This window comes from Cydia pomonella, chromosome 9, assembly GCF_033807575.1.
Source record: "Cydia pomonella isolate Wapato2018A chromosome 9, ilCydPomo1, whole genome shotgun sequence".
Taxonomy (NCBI): Eukaryota; Metazoa; Arthropoda; class Insecta; order Lepidoptera; family Tortricidae; genus Cydia; species Cydia pomonella.
In genome coordinates this window covers 1687011-1709568 of record NC_084711.1, presented here as the reverse complement: position 1 = coordinate 1709568, position 22558 = coordinate 1687011, and the positions used below count along the sequence as shown (strand labels likewise).

General features: G+C 36.2%; 1 protein-coding gene across 11 annotated transcripts in view; it reads left to right on the top strand.

Annotated features, from left to right (window-relative positions):
• LOC133521066 (disintegrin and metalloproteinase domain-containing protein 11) overlaps nucleotides 1-22558 on the top strand; it is an 813047-nt gene that overhangs the window by 528609 nt on the left and 261880 nt on the right. For all 11 annotated transcript variants that reach the window (XM_061855801.1, XM_061855805.1, XM_061855799.1 and 8 more), the window contains one exon: nucleotides 7722-7801. In XM_061855801.1, the coding sequence (XP_061711785.1) occupies nucleotides 7722-7801 (80 nt within the window). The remainder of the gene's footprint in view (nucleotides 1-7721; nucleotides 7802-22558) is intronic.

Genomic DNA, 22558 nt, shown 5'->3' with positions numbered 1-22558 from the left:
AGTAGCTATACAATTTGACTAAAATATGTTGTTATGGCAGCCAGAGGTGTCCTTACTTGTAATAGAAATATATAATGATATTATGTTAGAGCTTCGGGCGTTTTGTATGTTAAAGTGTAGGTGTATTTTAATGCATGATAACATCGTTATTAGCTTATTACTGTATGCTAAAACCACTCCAATCCATTATAAAATATCCGCCTTAACCTTTTAAATAATGACCCTTCTAAAATAATAAATCGATGACCTATTTCCCAAAAGTCCATCAAGAACTATTTAAAACTGAATCATATATCTAGTACAAATAGATCATTTTTTTGAATGGCACAACGTCTAGACATACGTAGTGATATGAACTATAATATGAATCCCGGTATAATTATGGGTGCTGAAGAGGGTTGCTGTCAATACACATTTAGGGGTCAGGGGACGAGGGTCTCTAATTCAATAAACATCGTCGCGGGTCTAAATTAGTGAGGTGTTCATGATTTTACAAGCTTTTTGGGATCTCTTTAGTGACAGTTTTAGTTGCCTGACGAGAGAGGTTAATGTGTTTTTAGTTCATTTTTGTTTATATTCAATTTTTTTTTGTGTTCCATAGCACAAATTAATTTTACTCTCTTTTTTGAAATGACGAATGTTATTATATTACTTATCTAAAATAGACGTTGTTTAAATAAAGGCAACTGCTGACTATCTCCTTCTCCTTTCTTTATTTTATTTTAAATAAAATACATTTACTACGACTTGCAATCCGGAGGTCGCGGGTTCGAACCCTGGCTCGTACCAATGAGTTTTCCGAACTTATGTACGAAACTTCATTTGATATTATACCAGTCGCTTTTCGGTGAAGGAAAACATCGTGAGGAAACCGGATTAATCCCAAAAAGGCCTAGTTTACCCTCTGGGCTGGAAGATGGCAGTCGCTTTCGTAAAAACTAGTGCCTATGCCAAATCTTGGGATTAGTTGTCAAGCGGACACCAGGCTCCCATAAGCCGTAACAAAATGCCGGGACAACGCGAGGAAGAAGAAGAAAATACATTTACTACGTATGACCAACCATTTTTACCAGTATATTTTCTAAAGTCGAAAGTCGACGATCATTCGACAAGTCTGTCAGTCAGCGTTCTACAAAGTTGTTCAATAATTCCCTTTCATCTTTTAACGTCATTTAAATCCGGGAACACATTTTAATCGACAATTTGCATCGTCCTCGCCTCGGGCGGCGCATTATTAAATTGCAACGCCGTACGATAATCCGACACCGAATACCCCCCTCCATACTGAATGGGGGGGGGGGGTTTCGTGATTGCATTACGTGTCATCACGTGAGACCTTTTAACGGAATATCGAAAATAATCCTATGTGATTTCGTTTGACGTTAATATTTTCAATTATATCATGTATGTGCTGTTTTTTTAATAATATCAGTTACGTAAATTGTTCATGACATGACACATTGTGTCGTACAGGTCGCTCCATCAAAGGCAATATGGTGAAATATTCAAGGTGTATTATTACAGATTAAGAGGACACCGAAACCGGCCATAGGCCTTTCGCCGGCTCGAGCGGGTGTACGGCGTGGGCGCATGGCGCATGCCTGCTGGTACCATCGTAGATAGGTAAAATCAGTCAATCAGTCAGCGATGTTGATACTATTTTACGTTAACCCCCTCACCCGCTCTGTGCACCCGCTCAAATCGACGAAGGCCCGCAGAAAGCCTCACTTAACTTCTTAAACTTCTAAAAGGTCTTGTGAAGTCCATTCCGCTTCTCATAATCTCAATAAGCCATTAGTATAATAATACTCGAACCAATCGGAACCACTCAAAAACGTCACACTCATAACATTTTCACATAATTTTGTTACTCAAGAATATCAATTTTAGACCATATTCCATACGTTTAACGGCGCGTTTTTGCATATACTTTGCCGATTTCCTTGTTCTTTCATACATTTTATAATAAGTTCGACATCCCTTTGTTTCCTTTGAGTTTCGGCTTTGTTTCGTTCAAAGAAACGGGGAAGTGTAGAATTACCTCATTACGTCGGGGGTTATAAACCTGGGTCCGTATTTATGTACTTATTTATAAATCAAAGAAGTATTTTTACTTTGACCTCATTGTAGCATAATTTTGAGAAAAGACGCCGAAATACGATAGCGTATTTGGCACAAGTAATCGGGGCATGTTAAGGTGAATTCTACTTGTTTAAAAAAAGGAAGTAAGGCGGGCCGTATGCTTGTTTGCCACCGACGTAAGTATATAAAAAAAAAGTCAACATTAACATTAACTTAAAATCAACATTAGTTTTCTTACTTAAAAACAATAAGTTGTATAATAAAAGATGTGGTGAAACGTATTATTAATAAGTTTAAAACTGGCTTAGAACAAAAGTTTTCGGGAAACTCGCTTAAATCTGTACCCCTAGTGTAAATATTTTCGACAGCGAAACGTGACGTACGCGTTTGCGTTAAGTGTCATTTTGTATGAGATTTTTGACTCTCCAAAACGTCCCGCTTGGCGCGCTGTTCAAAAACCCATACAAAATGAGACTTAACGCAAACGCGTACGTCACGTTTCGCTATCGACTGAATTTACACTAGGGGTACTGATTACATATGAGTTATTCACTATAGGTACCCTCATAGTCATTATTGCGCTCTTTAAAATTTGGCGTACTCTAATTGGTTTAGGTCATAGTTATAGGAATTTGCAGAAATATGGCGGCTATAGCCAACATAATATTTGTAATATCACAAACTCAGCCTATAGGACCATACAAATACCATTAGTATGTGTTCGTCACTAGATTCAAGTATTAAACCTAAATTTAATGTCAAAAAAAAAAAACTAATGGTGTAAAAAAGTTCATGGAGAATCAAAAAGTTGTACTTTTCCTTAAACTTGACATCGAGTCCTTCTCCTTGCATCGGTTTCCTCATCATTGAGGATTGTGGCCACTTCTAGGGAACAGCTTCTGGAGCGTCACATCAAGAGCTGAGCGAATTTGGGTTGTCCACCTCATTGACATCGAATACGGTTTTTTTATATAGAATTTCGTCGTTTTTAAGTTGTTAGCCGAGCCACAAAAAACAATGAAGTAAGATGTTATATGGACTAGAATTGGTCACTCGTTTGTAAGTAACACACAGACTGCTTAAAATCGCTTCCTTTTCGACTTTGCCGAAGCAATCAGGTATGAAACAAAATCGTTCAATAATCATGGCAGCGACTTTCAATACTGAATCTGTGCAAACGAATGGCATTTTCTATTCTGACCGAATCCATTCCTTACCTATTGTCATCTTTAAAAGGAAATTAAAACGCTTAACGAACTCTCGTTTCGAAGTCGCTTAGCACCGTCAATGGCTCAACTCAAGCGTGTATTCTAAAAGCTAGTGTGTAGTTCAACATCTTAAGCAAACCACTATAACGCGACCGGTAGTCGTTAAAAAGTGTCATCATAAGGCCTTTAACATCTTGACAGATGATATTATGCAGCGTTTGTATGTGAGGGACAACGTCTCTCGTGGCTGTATACTCGTAAGCTAATGCGGGACCGGCATTTGCGACCACATTTGTGACAGCTAAAGGAGGGAGCCATGTCGGCAACAACTTCAGGTGGGTTGTGCCTCTTCGCGCGTTTTCGGGTAAGGTCTTGGAACCACGCATAGTAAAAACTGTACGTAATCTCATATGAAAGGAACAGGAGGTTAGGTGCACCGCGCGTAAATTGCGACAGAAGATTTCAGATTCGCGGTTTTCGTCAATTTCTCTGAATGTATACTTCTGTTTGAAATTTTACTAGTCAAATCCCTCGGCATTATCATTAGCTACTCGTATTTTATATTAAAATTATATACATGCTCCCTGATCGTTTTTGGCCACGGCGACTGCTTCAACTCCTTTTTTTGCGTTCATGCGCTCTCGTGTGGCTGGCGTAGACGATATTGTAGGCAAAGACCCGTGCGCACAACGGGCACGAGAGATCACCATCAACATAATTATAGCTGATCACCGCTGGTGGTCAGGCTTTCAGCTCATCCCTCTTGTCGTCGTCCATTTATGTTACATAAACGCATGTGTTTTGTGTTTTTGAATCCCGTCGTCGAACAGATACTAAAATTATACTGGTATGCAGGGTAACGATATACAATTGAAAACAAATGAAAATTAGACATATTTAGTGATTTTTTCTATAAAGACAACATTAACCTTTTAAGGTTTTGCTTGAAGTCTGCCCTCACTAGAGCTCTAGAGAGCTAGAGCTCTCTAAATAGTCTTGTTTATGAGTGAATTCTTCAAAATTTCTATATGTAAAAACTACAATTTTGTGTTAGATTTTTGAGTTAGCTCTTAAGAGTGCAGCTATACTTGACTGGTTAGCCTGAGTGATCTCGTCTGTGTTGAGTTAGCGATCGGAACAAGTCTCAGAAATGCTCAGCCGCGCAACACCGGGCCAAGTGAACCGGCAAAAATCAATCCTTAATGTCAACTCCCGTAATTATGTTTGCTCTCTCCTAAATGTAAGTCAAATGAAATAAAATTTTCACTCGAACGCACCCCAAAGGCGAGTATACACTGACCTATTTTCTTGGTCCTTTGCAAATATGCGGTAGGACCCTTTTTGGAAACAAATTCGGCTTGTTTGACCGTTATCAGTACGGTCTGTTACTTTGCTTCACTGGGTACATAAATGTGAAGTGTCCATTTATAAAGTGACACGAAATGGTTTTATGTTTGGACGGTTTTACGCTCCGTTTCATGCGTGTAATACTAATCCAATTTGAGGAAGCGATATGTCGAGCTTCGAAGTACTTGGTCCTTTTCTAAAGAAATAAGTACGACGAGGAATTTCATACATTGACGTGATTATATTATTGCTGTCTCGAGCATGATGACAGTCAATGACACAGTGCGAGCAAGACAGTAATACAATTATTCCCGTGCAAAAGAGATAGAAACAGGCGGGTGTAAGAAATTCCTCGTGACAAGTGGCCTTTCTTTAGTTGGGTTTCGCTTTTTAATTTTTTTTTTTTTGCAAATTATAAAAAAATACAAACCTATATTTCTATTGTGTCAATAACATACTAAAAAATCATGGAGAATGGAAAATATTTATATTAAAAGGGGGAAAATATTTAGAAGTGGAAAAACGTTTCTTTTTTTCTAGACGATCACGTGGTACTTCCCTCTTAACCAATTCAGCTAAGGAAGCCGACCAGAACCTCGCAACATTTTTTTTTTTTAGTTATTTATTTACCGTAAACGATGTAATCCTTCGGTATATGTCGCTCCTTTTTAGGATTCCGTAGCCAAATGGCAAAAAACGGAACCCTTATAGATTCGTCATGTCCGTCTGTCTGTCCGATTCTGTCACAGCCACTTTTTTCCGAAACTATAAGAGCTGTACTGTTCAAACTTAGTAAGTGGATGTATTCTATGAACCGCATTAAGATTTTCACACAAAAAAAAGAAAAAAAAAACAATAAATTTTGGGGGTTCCCCATACTTAGAACTGAAACTCAAAAATCTTTTTTCATCAAACCCATACGTGTGGGGTGTCTATGGATAGGTCTTCAAAAATGATATTGAGGTTTCTAATATCAGTTTTTTCTAAAATGAATATTTTGCGCGAGAGACACTTCCAAAGTGGTAAAATGTGTGTCCAAAGTGGTAAAATGTTGAACGAGATCTAGTAAGTATTTTTTTTAATACGTCATAAAGGAACCCTTCATGAGCGAGTCCGACTCGCACTTGGCCGCTTTTTCCTTTTCCTTAAAGAGCGTACTCTTATCTTAAAGGCCGGCGACGCACTTACAACCCCTCTGGTGTTGCAGGTGTCCATGGGCGGCGGTAATTGCTTACCATCAGGTGATCCGCCTGGTCGTTTGCCTCCTCTACCATAAAAAATAAAATAAAAAAATAACATCATAATTTTGTCAACATCAGTCGATGTAAAGTAAGTTTTACTTTTTAAATATCAAACCAAACTGCACCCGTCAAACCTATATTTTTGGCTTGCATAGACGTGTCCAAACTACATATTGATATATTTTTCCAGCTACAGTAAAACATTATAATTAACGTATTCCACAAATATAGGTACATTAATACGGTATACATTAAGTATTCCAAGCTAGCTTCTAAAAAAGGTGGACTAAACAAATAAAAGCCTCTTCACACAACGGTACTAGGTTTACTCTCATTAACGTATTTACCTGCGGGTGGAGCGTGCATTTTTAAGTGCAAGGTAGTAAATCTTTTCCTTGCACATTCTTGTTATTTGCGACTAAATGAATTATTTCCTTATATTTATAGTAAGAATGTATCTAATGAAAACTTTAATATGATATCCTGAAGATGAAGCAGTGTTTATTTTAAAATAATTCTACGGATTACACTCACGTATTTTTAGTCACTCGCGCGACATGTTTCAGAGAGCTTAGGTCTCTTTTCTCAAGCACTAACATGCGAGCAGTGTTCACGGCAGCGCAGAGCAGTATACGCGATTCACGGCCGTCGTGAACGGTGCGCGCACTGTGCTGTCTGTGTCTGTGTGTTAGAGTTTGAGAAAGGAGACCTAAGCTCTCCGAAACATGTCGCGCGAGTGACTAAAAGTAAGTGAGTGTAATCCGTAGAATTATTTTAATGTTAGTATATTTCACGGCAGTTTAAATTCGATCCTATAAATATTTTCTTTCATATTTGATTACTAGTCAAAGTTTAAGGGTGATCACATTGGACTTTAAACTATGAAAGCAACATTAAGTGCCTCAAAAAGTACACCAACAGATACACATTAATTGTAACTGATAATACACTACGTCATTTTTTGGTATCTTCGCAAAAACTCCGAAATTAATTAATAATTAGCAACGGCGACATTTACATTTAAAAAATCTATTATTGATACAAGGAATAAATTAATCAAATTATTTTTATTATAAGTAAATCTATTTCAGTTTATATTCTATTATTGATATTTTTTTACTCACAGTGCTTATACAAACCATAGCTAAAAAAAACATTCGGGGTTCAGGAGGGCGATTCGGAATTTATAATCTGGATATGAAACTGTTTCATAACCCTTTAAATCAAATCGAGTTGAAATCGCCCTCCGGATTAATTTTCTATAAAACTATACGATTAACTTCTATATTAAGAAAAGTTAATCGTTGTAAGTTTTGTGGCGACAATTAAGCATGACATCTGTATGGGAATCAACTTTTTGCCTATTCTACATTATACAGTCACGTCTGAAAATATCGATATGACAAATATGACAAAAATATGTATACATTACCTTAATATATGGGCAAAAAATTCGTGTATACATATTTTAGGCACTTTTTTCGTATTGATATTTTCAGACATGGCCGTAATATCGCTTATAGTTTATGAAATGAACACGGAACCAAGTTGTTGTTAATATTTAATGCTTAAATTATCGTCACAAAACTCACAATGATTAAATTTTCTTAAAAACTCACGCTTATTTTGTCACACTGTTTTCTAGAAGCTCCCAGAAACGTCTGCTTAGAAAAAAAGGAAATGTGGAAAACTCACCGTCTCGGGTAAGACTCGAAGTCGCGATTCTGGGTCACTAGCTTGAGACTTACTCGTCAACTTTATTTCTAAGCGCCCTCCTATCCAGGTATTTTTTTACGATTAATGATAATGAAGAAACTAATTTTTTATTATTATTTTGTTACAGACTGGCAAACACTTCCACCGGACTTCCCTCCTCATCAAAGCTTTCAACCACAAGTTCCGATTAGACCTCGAGCTTAACACGTAAGTACAATAGATTTAAAATGATTTCCATTTTAAGGGCGCCCGCTAGCTGGCGCTGTAACGGAGCGGCTGATAGGATTAACGAAAAATAGTATGAGCAAGGAGAATTTAGTGTAGGAGTACGGATCCCTTTGTTTGGCATAATTATTGAAAGTTATAATGTAATGAATGATAGTCAGATTATCATTAGCCATAACTCTGAAACCGTTAACTTTTCAGGATTTTCGTTAGGTTATCCTATATACACGGCCCGATTCGAAGAATGAGTTACGATAACGATAAGTTCTGGTTTAGATAAGTTCTCATTTAGATATCGTTTAATATGATGTATAATTGACAGAAGCAGCGCGATTCGGGCAACCAATGTCACTTTGACGTTAGAAATATCGTAGATAGATCTCACACACAGACAGCCAACAGTAGACAGCGGAATCGAAATAAACGTCAATTTTGACATGTCGTTTAGATATCGATCTTTTAAAGATCTTTCCAAGATCTTAAACGTGTCTTAATCATTCTTCGAATCGGGCCGATAGGGTTAAGTTAGGTTTATTTTATCGTAATCCTGAAAAGTTACGGGTTTCTGAGAAAAACCAAATTATGACTAACGAAAATGCGGACAAACAATACATTATGACTTAAAACTTTATGGGAGACAATAGAGACCCTTAGGGGTATTGTCTTAAGTAAATTTTGTAGTAAACTAAATTTACTGCCATCTTTCGACACAGGATTAAAACTCTTAGAATGATATATCGCTATTTGACCCATGTTCTTTCACTGATATGTGTTAAATATCAAACTGTGTCGCCATCTACTCGACTATAGGCTAAAGGTATATCGCCATCTATTCGAGCATAACTTTTTCTAGGTATTTGGACGCACGTTTTTTCTTAGACTTTATTTATCTTATACGGAGTTATATATATATTTATTTGATATGAGCAACGCCAACTGGCGCAGCTGCGTGCGAGTGCGACTGATTTTACCAACAATGGCACCCGCGTGCGTGTCGCGCTCCGTGTACCCGCGCCAAAGTCCACGCCGTCCACTAGGACGCCCTTAAACATATTTTTATGGGGTCCATCGGGAATCTCTTTTGTGGCTTTTATTTCCAGCGTGTCGGACTTTTGGCATTTTATGGATGGCTTTATTCACGTGATGAAATAAGTGTGTTTGTTTTAACACGTGGCAATTGAAAGAGACGAATACTGTCATTATTACTCTGTCACGTAGACAAAAGGGCGAATCAACTTTTAAGCTAACACTACACTCTCTGCGACATTTAAACTTGGATTAAAAAATTCGCTTATATATAATATACTTTACTACGTATATACTTTTATGTTAAATAAGCGATTTGGTCTCTCATAGACGACCGGTCTGGCCTAGTGGGTAGTGACCCTGCCTATGAAGCTGATGGTCCCGGGTTCAAATCCTGGTAAGAGCATATATTTGTGTGAGGAACACGGATATTTGTTTCTGAGTCATGGGTGTTTTCTATGTATTTAAGTATTTATAATTATATATTATATATATCGTTGTCTAGGTACCTACAACACAAGCCTTATTGAGCTTACTGTGGGACTTAGTCATTTTGTGTAATAATGTTCTATAATATTTATTATTATTTCTTTTTTTATAGACCAACAATTTAGAGAAATATCAAATTGGAAAGCCAAACGTATTAGAAGTGTTACACGTATCTCTCGTTGTTATCGTATACGACTGACGTATTACCCTTAAACTCGAATATCATTCTTGAATAGTTTCGGAAATCACTTTTTCTGATTAACAGCTCATAACGAATAATTGAGATAAAGTTTTTGTTTGTTGTTTAGGATTTTTCGTGGACATATTTTACTTCTATTCCATTACATAATATTTACTTGTATTTTGATTTATATTTGAAGATATTAATCGAGGTTTTTATTTTATCAAAACGATATACGAAACGACGACCGGTCTGGCTTAGTGAGTAGTGACCCTGCCTATGAAGCCGATGGTCCCGGGTTAAAATCCTGGTAAGGGCATTTACTCGTGTGATGAGTATGGATATTTGTTCCTGAGTCATGGGCGTTTTCTATGTATTTAAGTATTTATAAATATCTATATATTATATATATCGTTGTCTAAGTACCCTCAACACAAGCCTTATTGAGCTTACTGACTAAGTCAATTTGTGCAATTATGTTCTATAATATTTATTTATTTATATGGACCAATCATCTATGCCAATCATTTTATATGTTACCTAGACCAGAACCCCTAGTGTACATTTATACGATAGCGTAACGTTACGTACGCGTTTGCGTTAAGTCTCATTTTGTACGGGATTTAGAAACAGTGCGCCAAGCGGGACGTTTTGGAAACTCAAAATCCCATACAAAACAAGACTTAACGCAAACGCATACGTCACGTCTCGCTATCGAATAAATTTACACTAGGGCTACAGGTAGTGCGTCTAGTTACAACGTGACTTCTTGGTAACCCCAGAGACATTTCTGTCCCGTTTGACGCGCTGTTTCTAAATGTCACGCTTTCGAAAAAAAAAAACACTAGGGGTTCTGTACCCCTAGTGTAAATTTATTCGATAGCGAAACGTGACGTACGCGTTTGCGTTAAATATCATTTTGTATGGGATTTAGAAACAGCGCGCCAAGCGGGACGTTTTGGAAACTCAAAATTCCATACAAAAGGAGACTTAACGCAAACGCGTACGTCACGTTTCGCTATCGAATACATTTACACTAGGGCTACAGGTGTTAAAAGTGTCGGTCTAAAAGTTTATTCGTCCAAATTCTACCATCATCATACGATCGCGCTCAAGGGGTGGGAGGTAACCGGGGTTATATGGTGTATGAGAGACCGAAGACATCTAGAGTCTTCACATATGTTTTATTCGTAAACACAAAAAAGGATCGCCGAAGGAAAACTATTATTTGCAATTCTGCCAGACGAAGGATACACTCGTAGTCGCAGCATTTTCATATATCAGAAACCGCTGAAACGACTGAAAACAATGTATTATCACATATAGAAATATCGGCCAAAAAGCCCATAGATTATTCCATCGTCCAGGGAAAAATGAAATTATATTATATTGAGTTCATATGTCGTTAAGACGTTTTTCCCTTGGAGATGTGTTCGGAGAATTACTCTCCAGACCGTATCCAGGCCGTGTTATTGGGGAAGGATATTATGATCCCCAGGAACGCAATATTCGACAGTGCATGGTAGCACACAGAGTGTAAACAGTATGATGAAATTAAGTAGGTTATCGGTAAATTAGCGATTCGGTTAATCTGTTATCTAGTGTATCCATTTATAGATTGTGCATTTCATGTTTTATTGTTTATACCGACTACGAAATTCGTTTTGTGTTATTCCTTGTATATTTCAAACCCCGCAAGTTGCGCGTTCAATACTTAAAGTTAATGAAAACAAATTTCAAAATGCACATAAATATAATTATGTTCTATCAAAAACATTGACAGAACTTCTTCCCAGGACGCGCGCCTAGTACTCGTAATTAAACTTTGTTTAAAAAAAAAACAATATCATTGTATTTTTTTGCATTTAAGCATTGGTAATTGAACAACCGATTGAGGTACCGCTGGTGTGATGCCGTGGAGGCGGACCTGCGTCGGCTGAATGCCAATTCATGGCAGGAAACCGCGCTGGATCGGGACAGGTGGCGTTCTCTTGTTTCGGAGGCTAAGATTCTTTTTGGATCGCTGAGCCAAAGCAGTTAGTTAGTTAGTTAATTTAACAAAAACTAATAAAAATCTAAAGCACCACTTGTTCTTATATATATCCTACTGTTATAATTGCTTTACTGCATCGATATCAAGACATGTGTTATATGGCTTCGTTCAAAAACCTCCTAACTCAACGTTCTCTGTTTTTTTCGTCAAGAAACACGATATTTATTGCCTCGTGATATTTATTAAATCTACGCAAGATCTTTTTATTCGGTTCACAAGTTTCATCTTACCGTATGATGTCATCTTCATCTTTTGCCGGATATTGAGGAAAAATAAACACATTTGCATTTTATTTACTTTTAATCAGATTGTATTTGACGGCGCTAATGATCTATTTACAATTTAGGTATTCGTAGTAAGTAAAGCAGTTTTTTTTGTGTTTTTACTTGCGCATTCGTAATCCTGTTCTAATCCTGTTGCAGTAGTCCGCAGTTAGCTCGGTTCTTTATACAAACATAGTTGTTGTACTCTAATTTTAAAGCTTCAGATACACCAAAAACAACGAATTTAAGTTCTTTTTTACACAAATTTATTTTTTCTTTATTTTGGATTACAGGCATATACCGGGTGTTTCCTGTAACACGAGCAAATAATTAAACCATAATAATGTACTCCTAAAACGATATAACTTTTCAATAAGAACTTTAAAAAATTATGAAATCTTTTGATTTTAACTTTTTCATACAAATTTAATATTATTTTCAATGTATGTTGACATCAGTGTGTTTGACGTTGTTTGTCACGCTTTACACATAACAAAATTCACAATACATTGCGTCTTAGAATTAACTTTAATGTGTAATAAAATTCAAAACATAAGTTATTTTTCAAAGTTGTTGAACAAATGTTGGTCAGTTTGAGGAGTACAGCCTACAGATTAATTTATTGCTCCTGTTACAGGAAACACCCGGTATATATACGTCATATCATTGTATGTGCAAAGTTTCATTACAATCCAATAGGTAGTTTTAAAATAAGAACGAAACTTCGTTTGTAGGGGTAGCTGAAATTCGCCCGAGCTTGCTGCGGACTGACAACTACATAATAAATGGTCATTTTATTTGTTTGTTTGTTTCTTTATTTGCTATTATAAGATACAAGTACAAGTACAATAAAAATAAAAATAAAAATAATAAAATAAAATAAACTTAGCCTAAATCATGCGTAACATTCAAAATGAAATTTAAAATAACATTTGATAAAAGACTGATATATATCTTATATATATTATGCCTTCTAAGCGTATGTAGTCGCGAGCGAATAGAATACTGTGAACATCAGCCCGCGTAGCCAACATGCCAGTCATTAACGTTCCGTAGTGAACGAAACGCAACCGTCACTGTCGCATTAATTTGGTAGAGCGATAGAGAGAGAACGCTACGATTATGCTTAACGCATTTGCATCTTGGCTACGCTGGCAGAAGTTGTTTATCGGTAGAGGTGTTCAAAATTGTCAACTGTAGTGTATGTGTAAATAACACAATTGTTAATAAAAATAATAACACGCGCCTATTCATTTCCTTCTCTCATTATATGACTGGAAAAATTGGTAACAAAAATTAAAAAAAATCTTAAAATTCATGAGAAAATCACTTTATTCATATAGTCGGTAAAGTAAAACATTAAATTTTGCTTGAAAACCATTATAATTTAAATAATAGAACAATTTTGTGTCTTGATTGTGTTTTCAAGCGTTAAATAATCTAAGAGATATCACTTGTTCGTCCTTTCATCTTCAAGGGTTTGGTTGCGGGAGTTATAATTTGGACCAATCCGTCTTTTCGTTTAGGAGATGAATTGGTGTAAATTATATTTCGAAGGACTTTCAAATATTAATTTCTCTAGACAATAAAGTTTTGTGTTTAGCTGATACAAAGGTATCTGGGACTAATTTGACAATAGCAAGTGACGTAGATAATTACAATACAATACAACACAATAATATATACAATACAATAATAGACCGGCGTACGGGCAGACCGAGGAGGAGATGCCGGGATGACTTGGATCCATTTTGTTCGGATTGGCGGGAATGTACAAATGACAGGTTTGAGTGGAAGAAGCGAGGGGCCTTTGCCCAGCAGTGGGACTTTAAATTAGGCCCAAAAAAGCAATACAATACAATACTCTTTATTATGCAATTGTAGGTTAGGTATAAGGGAGAAGTAGAAGAGGGAGCTGGAAGGGGTAGACCTCGGCGGACTTTCTCTGATCAAATCAGGGAAATCCTGAAGAAAGGCCAGGTCAAGAGCACCCTAGCCCGACGAGCGTGTATGAGGAATGTCATGAAAGTGAAGGAAGCGAAAGAGGTATGTCAGGATCGTAGAAAGTGGAAACCCATGGTCTCTGCCTACCCCGCTAGGAAATAGGCGTGATTATATGTATGTATGTGTGCACCTCTCATAGTTATTTACATACACTCAATAGGATCGTTGTTATAGAACAGAGTGTTTTACAGCGTTTAGCCATATCTACTCTGCGAGATGAATAAGGGCCTACCTTATTTTACCTGTATAGGTTGGTTATAAATTATTCTCCTTCTTCTTCCTCGCGTTGTCCCGGCATTTTGCTACGGCTCATGGGAGCCTGGGGTCCGCTTGACAACTAATCCCAAGATTTTGATTTAGGTTGGTTATAAAAAACGTTAACAAATAAATATTAAGAATAAATATAAATAAATTCTTATACGAATTGACTAAGTCCACGGTAAGCTAAGAAGGATTGTGTTGTTGGAATACTTTACTTATTTACATTAATTTAATTAAAAATGATATCTACAATAATTAAATAAAACAGAACGTAAATATTCTCCTTTAGCAATGATATCTAAACGCAAACTTCATTATCAACAATATGCCGTATAAAACATTATGGACGAAGCTTAACATTGCCAAATAAATTGTTCTTCCTAAGCTGATATCGACATTTTCTATGAAACAGAGTATAAATTTCAGTGTTGGTATCGTAACATTGAAATAGCACCCTGTGTCACCTTTTTACTTAATTAGAACGTTTAAAAACAACAGTTACTGGATTTCTACGAAAACTTACACCCGCCTTAACCATGATTTGCTTACGATATGAAATGTTATATTCTAATTTGTACCCTCTGACAAACTTATAAGGTCTATTTTAAAAAGAAAACATTTTTGTGGTTTCCGTTCGGATTGGGTGCTCCCAAGAGCATGGCGTTGAAATTCACTGGCAACAGAATCTGAGAGCAGAAAAACAGACGACGAAGCTTAAAAAGAAGCATGACATTTCTATTTTCAAGAGCGCTGCGTTGCTAGTAAAGGTTCCGTAGACAATGTATTGAAATAGCTTGAGTTGAAGTTTGGTATTGAGATAGTTTGAGTCCCGGGAAGGACAAAAGATAGCTTTTATCCCAGAAATCATCTCTTTAGAGGGTGATAAGCGGGGTAGAAGTGAGATAATTGATGCATCGCCTGATAATTGGTGTGAGCATATGCAAATTCAATGATTGCTATTACACTTTCTCAAGGCGTTATAATTGTCTCTGAAATAAGGATGTTTAAAGAGAAATAGTTAATTCGTGGCAAAAATATGCAGATAAAAAGAGAAACAAAGAAACTTATACATAGGTAACATTACAACGTATAATATTACATTACATGACACATATTAGCCACGAAATGGTCCGGACTTAGCATGGTATTAGCATGGACTTTCGCTGGGGCCATAAACCAGTGAAGCACGGAAAGTAAGAAAAAAGGAATAATATATAATAGCAAGAAAACAAACAAATGAAATCAATAAAAAGCAGATTGAATAAAAAATAAAATAGGTACCCATATTAATAATTCCAAGCAGACGAAATTAAAAGATATTATTAAATATTTATCACATATAAACGGTCCAAGGAACCCTAAATATTTGATTGGCATACAAAGCGCAGCTTGTTTACAGCACATACGCTCGTGACTTTGTGCACCTCTTTTAATGTAGTTACCGCCTGTCGCGCCGGAGCGAGTGTGGGAGGGAAACGTGACGACGGGTGCCAAACTGAAAATAAATAAGCAGGTTTTTTACTTTATTACTTACAAAAGTATATCTAAATGATATCAGTCTTCCGTGCATTTTGATTAAGAGATCGATAGTGAGCAAGTGTGTCGTCTAGCTTAGTGTGGTAGGGCACAGCACAACGGATGTCATTCCAGATCTAGAGCACAGCCCAACTGGGGAAGTACCTCCACCTTACAGAAAACCGCAGCCAAATAACACTAGACCCTACTCATAGTGTTGTGTTCCTGCCGGTGAGTAAGGTTACTAGAGCTCAACGAGGGGAGGGACGGTTGTTAGGGTCGGCAACGCGTATGTAACTGCTCTGGAGTTGCAGGCGTCCATAGGCTACAGAGACTGCTTACCATCAGGCGGGCCGTATGCTTGTTTGCCACCGACGTAGTAAATACAAAGTTTTTGATATATCAGTAGTTGTTTAAAAAAAATATAACTAAATAAATAAATGAAAATATTATACTCGTATGACATTATTACACAAATTGACTAAGTCCCACAGTAAGCTCAATAAGGCTTGTGTTGTGGGTACTTAGACAACGACAGGTACATATAATATATCAATATTTATAAATACTTAAATAGATATAAAACACTCATGACTCAGGAACAAATATCAGTGCTCATCACACGAATAAATGCCCTTACCAGGATTTGAACCCGGGATCATCGGCTTCATAGGCAGGGTCACTATCCACTAGGCCAGACCGGTCGTCAAATTGAATAACAATGTTTTCTACATAAGAGTACATCTTCCTTCAACAGAGCAGCTGTAAGCAGACAATCATCTCAAAAATAATTGACACAATCCTCGCTCAAGCTGCATTCGTTGCCTGACACGGCTTAGAATTTGAGCTGTGAGTCGGAAAATCGTGGCCAGGGGAAATCGGCGCTTTTGTTGTGTACGACACAATCGAATGAGTGCCGAATTGATTTGCGTCGAGAGGAGTCGGGCAACGTGTTAAGGAATAATACATGTTTAAACGTAGAGAGCGTGGGTGGAATTTAAATGTTTTAGATTTTGATTAATGAATGAGAAATTCTTAGCGAATATATAAGCGCAAAGCTACGAATGCAGCTACAATTCACAAATCTATAATAACGTTGGTAACTAAAGACAGATTAATAAAAGCCTTAATTCATTTTTCATTTTGTTGTGATTCGTTCAATCAATTCAAGTTCAATTCGTTAAAACAGAACAAAAAAAACATATTACATCATAGGTTCAAACTTCACTGGAACATTTAGGACTTTTTTCTAGTATGGCCTTAGGAAGATAAAGTTTTTATTAACACTGCAAGCGCGTAATTATGTCGGTTACCACTCAATACGAGTGCAACTTCAGGGGTGTCACATTGGCGTTACTGGTCATTAAGCATAATTTTCATTCCTTTTTAGAGCTCCGTACACACTTTGTTGACGGAGCTCGAGATAACTTTGGTCTTGCAAATAGATTAAATGCAGTTTTTTATTACGTACTTATTAAGATCTTGAAATCTTGAAATATTTTTAGTTTTAAAACAAAAGATACGAAGAGATTTATTTTCGTCTGGTTAACTTTTCTATGTACAGTCAGCATCAAAAGTAGCGGATCAAATAACGTTTCATAAGCATCTACCATTCTGTAACAGCTTAACAAAAAGTGATGTCTTGAATATAGAACAACTAAGACTGTAATAGATATACTTTAGAGCGCGAATTTTAGAAATTTATCTATATTTCGAAAAGTTATCCGGAATGTCAGATACTTTTGGCGCGTTGTTTTATCCGCTACTTTTGATGCTGACTGTACATACATAAATACTCGTACATTTTCTGTATTAAAGAAACTAAAGATTCTCAAATTTCGGAAAAAGATCCCCCGCATGTCTAAAATTGAATCAAAACAAAACACTTTATCACCCCAAACCGCTCTCACTACGCATTGTGACGTTTTTCTGCCAAAAAATCTCAAACCGGTGATAATATTTCACGCCACTTTATTTATTATTTCCTCAACGTCCTCCGTAGGGTCTGGGGCATTACCGCCGAGGAAGACCGTAAATTACCTACGTACTCCTTCAGGGCCCGAGAATTATATGATATCCTGCCATTCCTGGCCCGCAAGGGTAAGTTGGTAAGGAATGCTCAAGGGGGAAAATTATAGGATGACAAACGTCTGTGCGGCGGTGTGATGGCGCAAACCGTCGGCCGTAATGGGTAATTCGAAATTACGTAGTCCTTATTCATAATATATTTGACAAAAGCGCGCATGGAGTTGTTTATTTTAAAGTAGCCGTGCTGTAATATTTTGACGCCAAAATTTTCCGGGACTATTAATAGATACAAACCCTTTATTTTTTGAACAGGGTTATAAAAGATATGAATGAAATCTATAAAAGTAAGCTTAAAAAATACTTTCGTAGAACATTATCGGTTGACCCTTTAAGAGGCTGTCAACACCCAATGTCCTTGAAATTGATGTTAGTTAAACAGTTTTTTAAGAAAGACTATTTGTTTTAGTCAAGTAAGTAAAATACATGTTTATATTAATTATATTTCAAAGACCGTGGTTGTACTCGATACATGATTGAACGAAATCGGCTCGACAGAAAATAATTGCAAAGATTGGTCTTAAAATCACAATTAAACGGTTTTATGTCTTTATTGTTTTGACTTATGGGTCTGCAATTAAAATCACAATTTCAAAACATTTATATCTAAACCGTGGTTGAGTAAAATATTACACTAATAATCCACTTTTTTTTATTTACATATTATTCTTATTATTCCCTTGCCCAGGCCCAGTAACATGCGACAGTGCTATCTCATTTACTCCGATACAAATAGACAGTGTGCGCGCTTTAGGTATTGACAGCCTCTTAATAGTTTTTTCCAAAAAACTCCCTGCTTATTAAACTAACTTTAGTGCCGAGAAGACACGCCTTTTTGCTGGTTGAGCTGTTTATATCGTATAAAGGTACTGAATCACTCTCCATTATGCGTGGACCGACACGGACTTGACCGGTTTTTTTATACATGCTAGAAGCAACCTCCATTTTAATTCAAAAAGTTAACATAACACTACTTTCAAAGAAAGAACATGCTCTGAATCTCAAAAAAGCAAGGACATCCCTGTAGGATTATTTACATGGACGGGAGGGTTTATTGAGCTGTATTGTTTTTCAATCGGTCGGTCCCCTGGGCCGTGACGTCACTGGCATAAACAAAATGGTGGCGGTGCGGTTTGCGCGCGAAATCGATGGCTCGCTTGAGGGTTAAGTGTTTTTTATGCAAAACTTCGTGTACGTACGCATTGGTTTTTTTAATTTTGTGTTTGTTGGTTGGTTTTGTGCGCTTGCTTTTTTATGAGGGGCCTTTTAATTTATATTAAAGCTTTAGAGATTATTACACTCCGTCAGTCCATTGCCTAAATGGATTTCTAACCAGACATACTTATTAATTTAAATGGCACAATTACAATTTACCTACTTATTTTATAACAATATTAGTATATCGAGAAATTGAGTTTACTTGTTACTCGTAATATCAGAATTAGAACAATTTGAACATGTGGTTTCTTCCATGCAATCATTGACATATATCTAAGGACGGGCCTTACGGGCACTACGAATGATGCTAGTACAGCGGTGTCACTCACGAATTCGAGGCAATAGTGTAAAATAATGATTTTCTTATAATTAGAAAAACATATTTTTACATTATGTAGATTTCCATAAAGTTAATTAATCACGTAAATATTTAGATGTTTCCACAAAATAGTGAATATGTTTACGCTTCACATTTTATATTATATAAAATATGTTTCAATAAAACAAATGCAGTATTAAATAACCTGAAACATCTCGCGTTCGTTAGTGCAAACATTTATTAATGACTGAAATAATTAAATGCATTCAATCATTTTGTTCAGTATTTTCACAAAACCCCGTCAAAATGATGGATGAGTGAATGAACGAAGTATGTAGACAGGTGAGGTGTTATGTCAGATGGTAATAATTAATAAACGTACGTTAATGGATGATTTTTATACGAATCTACTTACGGCGCGATTCGAAGAATGATTGAGACACGTTTAAGATCTTGGAAAGATCTTTAAAATATCGATAACTAAACGACATGTCAAAATTGACGTTTATTTTGATTCCGCTGTGATGCCAATAAGATCTATCTACGATATTTCTAACGTCAAAGTGACATTGCTTGCCCGAATCGAGCTGCTTCTTTAGAACTTATCGATATCGTATTTCATTCTTCGAATCGGGCCGTTAGTCATAGAACGGGACAATAATGCAGAAATAACAGAATTAAATAAATAATAAGCAATTCTCCCTCAATTGCTCAAAGGTTAACTGGAAGAGATCCCTGAAATGGATAAGTTCACTTTTGTACTAATTCTGTTTTTCCTGTTAATATGTCAATATTTGTACCATAAAGTGTTTTACTATATTAGTACTAAATACTACTTATTTACAAAAACCCTAAATGTGTGCCGGCAGCGATTCAATTCTAAAATATTAAGTGGGTTTGAGTAGTTTGTGATGAACTGATAATTTTTTAAATACATATATATTTTAAATTATGTCTTGAGTTTATTATATTAAATAAATACATAATGGAAGTAAATATTCACGATATGTAATTATGTTCACTTAAAAATAAAACGCCTCGCGTCTGAAACTGAATACAATTATCGTTTAAAACTACCAGGTATGCCATTACTTTGTTTTAATATAACTGCAATACGATATGTGCAATAAAACTGGCTGGATATAATCCTCATTAAAATATTAAAACGAAATCTGAAACGAAACGTGAGTCGAAGCGTGTTTCATTAGTTTTGGAACGCAACATATTTCAAATTTGGAACTATGTTATTTTCCGTGGAACAGGAATTGTAATTAAGTTAATATTAATAAAGTTTAATGACATCGGGTTTCGTGCGGAGCAAATTGAATTTTGCGTTCGAGAAGAATGCTTTGATAAATAAATATTGGATTCACAAAACAAAACGAATTAATTGTCTTGTGTCCGTTTTGTCAGAGGCTTCTATTGATTTCCTTAACGTTATTTTACTCTTAGTTTGAGCTGAACCAGATTATTTTTACGCAATATAAATATTACAGATAACACAGGTAATATATTATTACGAATTACCTTTACCTGACTACCTACGTATTAGAAATTCACGTGTCAGAATCAACTTAATTTGTTTATCACAGTTCAAAGTTTTAAAGTATAATATTCATTTTATTTTTACCGCAATGTGTAGGAGTTGTTAAGTGAAAAATATCCTTAAACATAAGTTATTGACAAAAAATCTGGAAACCGCCTATTTAAAATTCTCTGTTGTAACTTTTGTCACATTAACTGAAATTAATGAAATGTAAAAAAGAATGTATCGAAATATTAAAACAACCGCACCGATGATAACGATATTAAAAAAGTAAAACTCTGGTTATTGTATCGTGTAAGCGTACAGAAATTACTACCCCTTTAAATGCAAATGCGGTCATTTATTTAATTTTCCACTTTTGCAGCGATAAAATCTGACGTTTCAATCGGGCGACAGAAGATAAAATCGCGTTTTATCGCCAGAATTAACATAATTGCCGCGTTATAGGCATTCGATCTTTTTGCTAATTTCAATTCCGTGATCTGGGATTACTTTAGTTGGTCCCCGCTTCGTTTGATGCCAATTTATTGTTTTCAATTATTTATATGGGATCTCAAACGGATGAAATGTTTCTTTACTTCATTGAATTAGAAATAACGTTATGGAATTTTTACAAGTAGGTAAATAAGTTAATATGGCATATTGTTTAAATATTGTTCTTTCGTCTTCTTCTTCTTCCTCGCGTTGTCCCGGCATTTTGCCACGGCTCATGGGAGCCTGGGGTCCGCTTGACAACTAATCCCAAGATTTGGCGTAGGCACTAGTTTTTACGAAAGCGACTGCCATCTGACCTTCCAACCCAGAGGGTAAACTAGGCCTTGTTGGGATTAGTCCGGTTTCCTCACGATGTTTTCCTTCACCGAAAAGCGACTGGTAAATATCGAATGATATTTCGTACATAAGTTCCGAAAAACTCATTGGTACGAGCCGGGGTTTGAACCCGCGACCTCCGGATTGCAAGTCGCACGCTCTTACCGCTAGGCCACCAGCGCTTCACTTTTTGTAGACAATAGTGGATGGAATAAAAATTCTGCACATTACGGTTTAATATAATTATAGAGGCTATATTTAAGAGAGTCTGAACCTGAATTCACTAAGCCTAAGCATAAGTTCTACAAATCATCAACATAGAAACTATAACTGATCAAAATCGTCAAACTATTAATCCGCTCAAATGTTGTAAGGACCGCAAATGGAGGCCACAACGCTATCTGTACCGAGCGGTACGCTGAATCCGGAGCCACCGTTAACCGTGTTTCGTATGGCGCAAGTGCTGTGCAAATTCAGTTAAATGCACATATTCAAGTTTAACTTGCAAACAATAAAACTAGGTTTACAGAGTGTGCCCTAGGACACTACCTTATGGGACTCTGAAAGTATTAGTACACACTGTCAAACTGTTTTTTTCTGACTTAAGAGCCAATTGCATATTTCACACTAAAATATTCTTTATGTATCTACGTTTCTATAATACTTAAAGCTAAACATATTATCTAACTATAAACGTTTTAGGACCCATCTCCCGTCAAAAGCTATCGATGGCACTGTGTTTTAATAACCTTAACAGTACATATGGTGCTACTTTCCGATATGCGTGCGGGAAAGAGTACTTTCCGTGCATACATAATGTCGAAACTTTAAAGAGCCATATGTACTGTAAAACGTTGTACGATACACGTGCGAGTAGGTAATTCGTAACTCGTGTCGATTTAAAACACTACCTTCATTCGTTTTTTAATTTATCACCACTCGTTTTTCGATTGCGTATTTCCTATTTTC